Genomic DNA, 6,742 nt, shown 5'->3' with positions numbered 1-6,742 from the left:
AGAAGAGTCAACCCAGTTGCCCACAGGAGGCCGGCGCAAGTCACCTGAAAGGGGTTGTCAAGCTCGCCGGGCTCGGCGAACGGGTTCCCACCGTCTCTGTTGTGAGCCATATTTGCACCGCGGCCTAGGCCGCCCCCTGCCCTCCACGCCCCTGCCGCGGCAGTGGCGGCGGCGGCTCTCGGCGCTCCCTCCGCTCGCGTCGGTCCGCCCCGCTTCTCTGTGCACGGATTGGCTGTACCCACCGGAAGGGTCAGAAGGATCCCCGCAGCAGCAGTGGGTTGCGCCTGCGTCTGAGCCAAAGGCAAAGCGGAAATGCCCCACGTGACCCCTTTAACCCGGTCCCGCTGGCCAAGCACCGCCCCTTCCCACACGTGACACCGCCCCTCTAACGAACTACACCTCCCAGCAGGCTGCGCGTCAGAATCCCGGCGCGTCCCATCCTCCCGAAGTGCACGACGGGAGCCCGGCGGGCCGCAGCGGCCTCCCGGGAGCCCGGTTGACCATGTTTCCTCGGGTCGCGTTTCTGGCTCTCGCCTGGGCCCGGCCTAACGGCTGCTGGAGTCGGACCTTTCCCAGCCGTCATCACTCCGGGTGAAAGGCGTGCCGCCGTATGACCCTTCTCCTCCCTGACCCGCAGGAAATGTCATCTCTTCACCCTCCCGAGACGCCGGATACACTGGGGGCATTAACTAGTTGACTCTGGAGGGTAAGACCGGACGCCCTTCACATCCAGACTCAGAAAGGTCGCCAGTCTTCTCTCATCCCTCCACCCGGCACCCCCAAACCTCAAACTCCAGGGATGCAGGTCGAAGCACGTCATTTTATTTCACAAAGACTGTACAAAATTCCTTATAAAACATGGGATGGATGCCACCTGGTTACCTCATTTTGCCCCCGACCGACTCAACTGGGAAGGGGCAAGTGAGGGTGGGAGAGCGTGGAATGGAACGGGATTATGTACAAGGCAGGGCACAAGCTCTCGTATTTACACTACTTCACATATTCACAGATACACAGGGAGCCAGGAGGAAGGAGTGGGCTCCGGCTCTGTTCTCTTGTATAAAAAAGCACCAGTGTCCTGGACTGGACGCCCACTGCTGTCAGACATGCAGGGGGGCCCAGGGTCTGATCGTCACCGACTGATATCCCGACTGGAGTCCCACAACTTGGCGCTGGGTGGCTCGGCCCGGAGGCGGGCGAAGAAAGGGTGCTGAAGGGCTTCGCCCAAGGTCAGCCGCTTAGCAGGCTCATACTCTAGCGTGCTTTCGATCAGATCGAAGAGCTGGTGGTGTTCCTCTGCCTCTGAGGTCAGATACCGCTGGTGGTGGAGGGCGGGAGAAAGGTGAGGCGCGGCGCCTCGCAAACCCCGCCTTCTTCTCCAAGGCCCTAGCTTCCGGCTGGGAGGACCGAGGCTCTGCGGGCAGCTGTTATGGACGCTACCCGACCACGGCCACATGGCAGCCGAAGCTTCTGATCTTACGGCCTAACCCACCTTCCCTAGCATAATGACTCGTTCACACTCTTTGAAAGTTCTTCCTTTCTACTTGTATATCCTTGTCAACTTCGCGAACCTTCTTTAGCTCCTCATTTTACTGTAGGTGCTTCAAAGGTAGTTTATTCTTTCCCGCCTGACCCAAGGAATCCAGGACATGGCTTTGACCTCTGGTGGGCTCGAGAAAGACATGGCTGTCTAACCTTCCCCCAGCAAAACCGCTCCCTCTTCTCTCTCTTCCATTAACCAAAGATGTCTTCTTTCAGCTTTCCTCCCCTTCTGTCCTAACCCTCTGCTTGTGAAATGCATTCCAGAAGCAAAGCACCTCTGGGTGGTGGACACTACTGATTCCCAGCCTGGCTCACCCGCAGCGGTTTGCAGTTTTCTCGAACATAGCGCCCGGCCGACGTGTTCTCATCCCAATCCAGGCGACCCCGATAAAAATATTTCTGCTTCCTAGAGGGGAAGGGGAGGTTGAGGAATCAGGAGGTTCCTCTTGGTGTGGGATAATTCCCTTATTCCCCCATCTGAGAGGAGCTGGGGGGAGGGAAGGTGTCAAAGAAAAAAGAGAATGATGTGATGTAGACCAATTTTGTGGAGAGGGAGGGAGAAAGGTGAGCCCCCCGCTCGAGGCTCACCTTGTCTTCCGGACCATCCGGGAAGGGATGGGGCCCAGGATCCTTTCCATCATGGCCAAGTGCTCTCTGTTGTCGTGGGTCTGGGGAGGAGAGCCGGGGAGGGGACGCTGAGGGATCGCTGCTAGGCAGGCAGGCAGGGTGGAGGAGCGAGCGGGCAACACGGAGAGCCGGGAGCAGAACACCGGTGCTCACCCGGGCACCCGCCACTTACCTGGAAGAGGGTGAAGCCAACATAGTATTCGAAGACGATGCAGCCTATGCTCCACACGTCACAGGGCTGTGACCAGCCCAACTCTGGGTATGAACAGGAGGGAAAGGCGTTATGAGGCTTAAGGGGGGCCAACCCAAACCCAAAACCCACCGGAAAAACGGGCCCCCCTAACAAAGAAGAACCCCGGGCCCCCGGAAGGGCCAAGGGAAAACAAGGGGCCGGGGGGGTCCGGAACAAAAGGGGCCCCGCCCAAAGCCAACAACCCCAACGCCCGGCCCCTCAACCCGCCCCCCGCCCCCCTCCAAGCCCAAAAAAGGAAGGGGGGAACCCCCGCAAAACGGCCCAAAACCCAACAACCCTCCCCGAAACCCCCGAACCCTAAAAAAGCCAACGGGACCCCCCGCCCGGTCCCAAAACGGCCAAAGCCCCCGGCCCAACCCCCCCCCCCCGCAAAACAACCGAACCCCCGCGGGGGGGGGAAGCGGGTTGGGAATGACCACTGGACGGAGTCTCCTCATCTGGAGACCAAGCCCGAGAGCCTGGGGAAGGCAGGGAGGGGGGAGGGCGGGCCTCCTTGGGTGAGAGCTCCACCACCTCGTTAGCCAGGAAGCTGATCTTTCCTTACAAAAAAGGGGAGGACGTTCAAGCGAGAAACTTAGGGGCATTTCCGCTCGACTGGAAAGTTATCTGCGGTCCTTTCTCCAGTCTTCTTACATCTCCCCCTTGCAATCTACTCCGGCACTCTGGTTTCACTCGGTCAGAGCAAGACGGGGAGAAAATGTGGGAGAAAGGCGTGCCAGGACAGACAGGGCTGAGAGAAGGGCGAGGAGGCACAGCGGCCTGTCCCCACCGGCCGCCTTACCTTCTCCAGGTTGTAGGTGAGCTCATAGTCTGAATTCACAAACAGAATGTTTTCAGGCTTGAGGTCCGTGTGTGTCAACTTGTTATCATGGAGGACTGCAGGGGAGAAGGCCAGGTCAGGGCTGGTCCAGGCAGCCAGGGCTAACTGGCCCCGGCTGTCCCCGGGCTTGGTCACCTAGCTCAACGCTGGTGAGGAGGCAGGTGCAGGTCACTAGGTTGCTTTCTGCTTTACGTCCAAATGAGAAGCCTAATCTAAGATAACCTGTGCTTAGTAACCTAAGATACACTAATTGTCGACTATGCAGTTTGCTATGGCTTTATTTCTGCACCGACTCTGACATATGGGCGTATCTGACAGCCTAGGAATCCAACTCTGCAGAACTGTCCTACCGTGAAGCCCAAAGCAGATCTACGTGCTGGTCCGGGTTCCCTACCTGGCCCCTGGCTGCACTGCTCCCTGCTCCCACCTGCTTCACTGGGAATGGAGAGCATCTCAGCTCAGATGCAAATAATCCTCCAGTCTGAGGTGTTCCTTTGTCCCTTTGTGCTTGCCGCCTGCCTTACACTTCCCAAGGAAGGGGAACGAAGGGAAAAAGAGGCATCTAAGTACTCTGATTTCAAAGGCTTTGTTTTTCAGCTCCTGTCTGTCTGGATGTTGAGTGAGAGCGATTGGTGAGGGTGAAGACATTAGTCAGGGAGCTAAGTCAGAAGAGGTGTCAGCTTGACAGTGAATCAAAGAACCACAGGTGAGCAAGCTGTTTAGGGGCTTCCCCAGCGCACAGCTGAGACAGAAGAAGTCCAACGAGGGGGGCTGCCCCAGAGTCCGCCTTGGCCCGCCACACTCACACTTGACGGCCTGGCACAGCTGGAAGGCCATGTGGCGCACTTGGTGGATGGGGTAAGGCAGGTAGTTGTTGTCTTTGAGGAAATCGAAGGTGCTAAGGCCCAGAAGCTCAAAGGAGATACACATGTGACCGTGGTAGTCAAACCAGTCAAACATCTGGACACAGAGGCTGAGAAGAGAGATGGGGGAAGGGGAATGTCTGATGAGCTCCCCTCTGCCCGCCACCCTCCGCCAAGAGGGGCTGCAGAGCGGTCAAGTCCACGCGCTTGCACACAAACACGCCAGCTAGGGCTACCGCCAAAATCAGCTCGGCTAGAGAGCAGCCTCTCTGGTAGACCCGAGGAGAGACGTACTACCTGCCAAGCTTCGGACCATTTTCCTGCCAAATTTTAAATAGTTAATTCTATTTGCTGAAGAGCTGGTGAGTGCCAGCTCCAGTGTCGACCCTGACTTGTCAAACCCTCACTCCCAAATCCTGACCCCGCCTCCCACTTCACACGTCATCAGGCCCGTGTTTATACTGCTTGTCCTTTTATGTCTTTGCTTAACGTTTTTTCTATGTTTGGCCCATGAAACGTGTGTGAACAGAAATATCACATATAACGTCTGTGGCCTCATCAGCATAGTTCTAGGTATTGGAAGTTCAATTAACTTTTTGATGAAAATATCGATTCTCAGTCTCAGAGTCATTCTGGGGCCAAATCCCTACCGAGGCCACCCTGGGCCAGAGCCAAACCGCAAAGCCATCTAACTGCCCTGAAAACGAGGGAGATGGATTAGAGACCCTCCCTTCCGACTGTGACTGTAACGTTCTACTCCTGTAAGATGAGGCCCAGAGGATGAAGGGAAGAGAAGGGCCAGGGCTCACGGCGCCCCCTGCAGGCCTAACCCAGGCCAGGAAGGCTTTCCCAGGCGGGGTGGGGCCTCGCAGACCCGCGCTCCTCTGCCCGCTTACTTCTTGTTGTCTGGGTCCTTCTCGTTGATCTTCTCCAGCACGTTGATCTCGAGTCGAGCTGCTTCCTTGTACTTCTCCACGTTCTTAATGATCTTCAGGGCCACTCGAGCCCCGCCCCTACGGGTCAGAAGAGGCTTTTGCTGGGTTCTTGAGAACGTCTCAAGCTGAACGGGGCCAAGAAGCCCTACGTCCGGCTAATCGGCAACGAAGCCCGATGAGCCTCACTCCCTCTGCGCCCAGCGGGTACGGAGGTGGGGTGGCTGACAGTTACCTGCGATGGTCGACACACTGTACGACTCGGCCGAAGGTCCCCTCTCCCAGGGTGCTTACGATTTCGTCTGAAACGAAAAAGAGCAGGGTCGGGGAGAGGGAGGGAGAGAAGGTGGGGAATGAGCTGAGTTGGAAGAAAACAGGGTACGGCGACCTGGGGTGAGATGAAGGAAGGGGAACAGATGCAGATGGTCACAGGGGAAGCGAACCCCTGCGTGACCCCCACCACCTTTAACCCAGGGGCCGTGAGAGCTGGGAGTGGGCGGCAGAGGTCAATTCTCAACAGCAACTCAAACCACCCAGATAAGCACCACCACTGAGAGAAGGCAAGAGGCCGTGGCTCGGGTTGGCTCGGGACGTTGGGATGGCTATGGGACCATTACAGGCTAGAGGATTGTTACGATTTGGCTTGTACATCGCTCTTGCAGCCAGTCCCCGACGTGGTAGATGAGGTGGCCCTCAGCGTCGTCCTCTACACTCTTGGCTCTCCGGCTGCTGTGCTGCTGGCGGGGGGCGGGGGGGGTCGGAGCAAGCCAGGTGCCGGAGCGGGGGCCGGAGGGAGGCGGGGTGGGTGGTGGAGGGGCCACCGGTCACAGGTGCCCAGCCAGGGGGGACAGACGATGATGGGGGACAGTGGAAGGGAACACGTCAGATGCAGTAAGGCGGATCGGGGTGAGAAGAGAGAGCGGCGCATAACCCCAAGTCCCAAACCCGGAACGGGAACGAGGAGAGGCCCGGGCAGAGCAGAGAAGTGGCGTCACTGCCAGCGTCACCCACACCCCCACGCTCCGCACAATGCCCTTCCAGGCACACACAGCTGTCCCCTGGCCCCCACCCAAGCCCACCTGCTGAGGGGGCCACGGAGCCCGGGGCTTGGGGAGAAAGGCAGTGCACAGGCAGGACCCCGAGTGAGGGCGCAGGCCTCTGGGGCAGGAGCTGCTCCCAGCACAGCGAGGCTAGCATGCCAGAGAGGGCGCTGGGTCACACGGGCTCTGCGCCCATCCGTCTCCAGAGCGGACTGCAGGGCCCTCCACGAGCCAGAGAGCGGAGGACTGGCGCCCACCTCCAAGTCCATGCCCGCTGCTCGGCTGAGCACGAGCACACTTCGCACTTACCAGGGTCCCGGAGGACTGGGGAGAGAAAGGGCCTGCGCGGGCACTCACCGAGGAAGAGCGGCTGAACGTCCGGCTGCGCCGCCGGCGCCGCCTGTGCCTCCTCCGGCTGCTGCGCTGGCTGCGGTAACTGCTGTCGTCCCGGTGGTACTCGTAGGAATGGCGGTAGTCCGCGTCGTAGTACGCGTCGCCCCGATCCCGGCTGTAGTCATTGCGCCGGTAGCTGCCACAGTACCGCCGGTCGTACGCTCTCCGGTCTGACGAACGGTCGTCGTAGCTGCCGTCGGATGACAAACACGCGTTAGGCCGCCCCGTGCGACGAAGTCCTCTTCACCCAGCTGCTCAGCAGGCAACCGATC

General features: G+C 59.1%; 1 protein-coding gene across 1 annotated transcript in view; it reads right to left on the bottom strand.

Moving 5' to 3' along the window:
* SCAMP3 (secretory carrier membrane protein 3) overlaps window positions 1–6,485 on the bottom strand; it is a 10,639-nt gene extending 4,154 nt beyond the window's left edge. The window contains exons 1-10 of the mRNA XM_023534303.1: window positions 6,435–6,485; window positions 5,687–5,771; window positions 5,273–5,339; window positions 5,002–5,118; window positions 4,049–4,215; window positions 3,101–3,298; window positions 2,342–2,619; window positions 2,131–2,210; window positions 1,858–1,948; window positions 1,136–1,318 (exon numbers count right to left, since the gene is read on the bottom strand). Of these exons, the coding sequence (XP_023390071.1) occupies window positions 1,136–1,318; window positions 1,858–1,948; window positions 2,131–2,210; window positions 2,342–2,619; window positions 3,101–3,298; window positions 4,049–4,202 (984 nt within the window). The 5' untranslated portion in view covers window positions 4,203–4,215; window positions 5,002–5,118; window positions 5,273–5,339; window positions 5,687–5,771; window positions 6,435–6,485. The remainder of the gene's footprint in view (window positions 1–1,135; window positions 1,319–1,857; window positions 1,949–2,130; window positions 2,211–2,341; window positions 2,620–3,100; window positions 3,299–4,048; window positions 4,216–5,001; window positions 5,119–5,272; window positions 5,340–5,686; window positions 5,772–6,434) is intronic.
* Between the last annotated feature and the right edge of the window lie 257 nt (window positions 6,486–6,742).

Source organism: Pteropus vampyrus, unplaced genomic scaffold (assembly GCF_000151845.1).
Source record: "Pteropus vampyrus isolate Shadow unplaced genomic scaffold, Pvam_2.0 Scaffold124, whole genome shotgun sequence".
In the NCBI taxonomy this organism is placed as follows: Eukaryota; Metazoa; Chordata; class Mammalia; order Chiroptera; family Pteropodidae; genus Pteropus; species Pteropus vampyrus.
The sequence above is the reverse complement of the archived record's forward strand: the minus strand, read 5'-3'. Positions and strand labels throughout refer to the sequence as shown.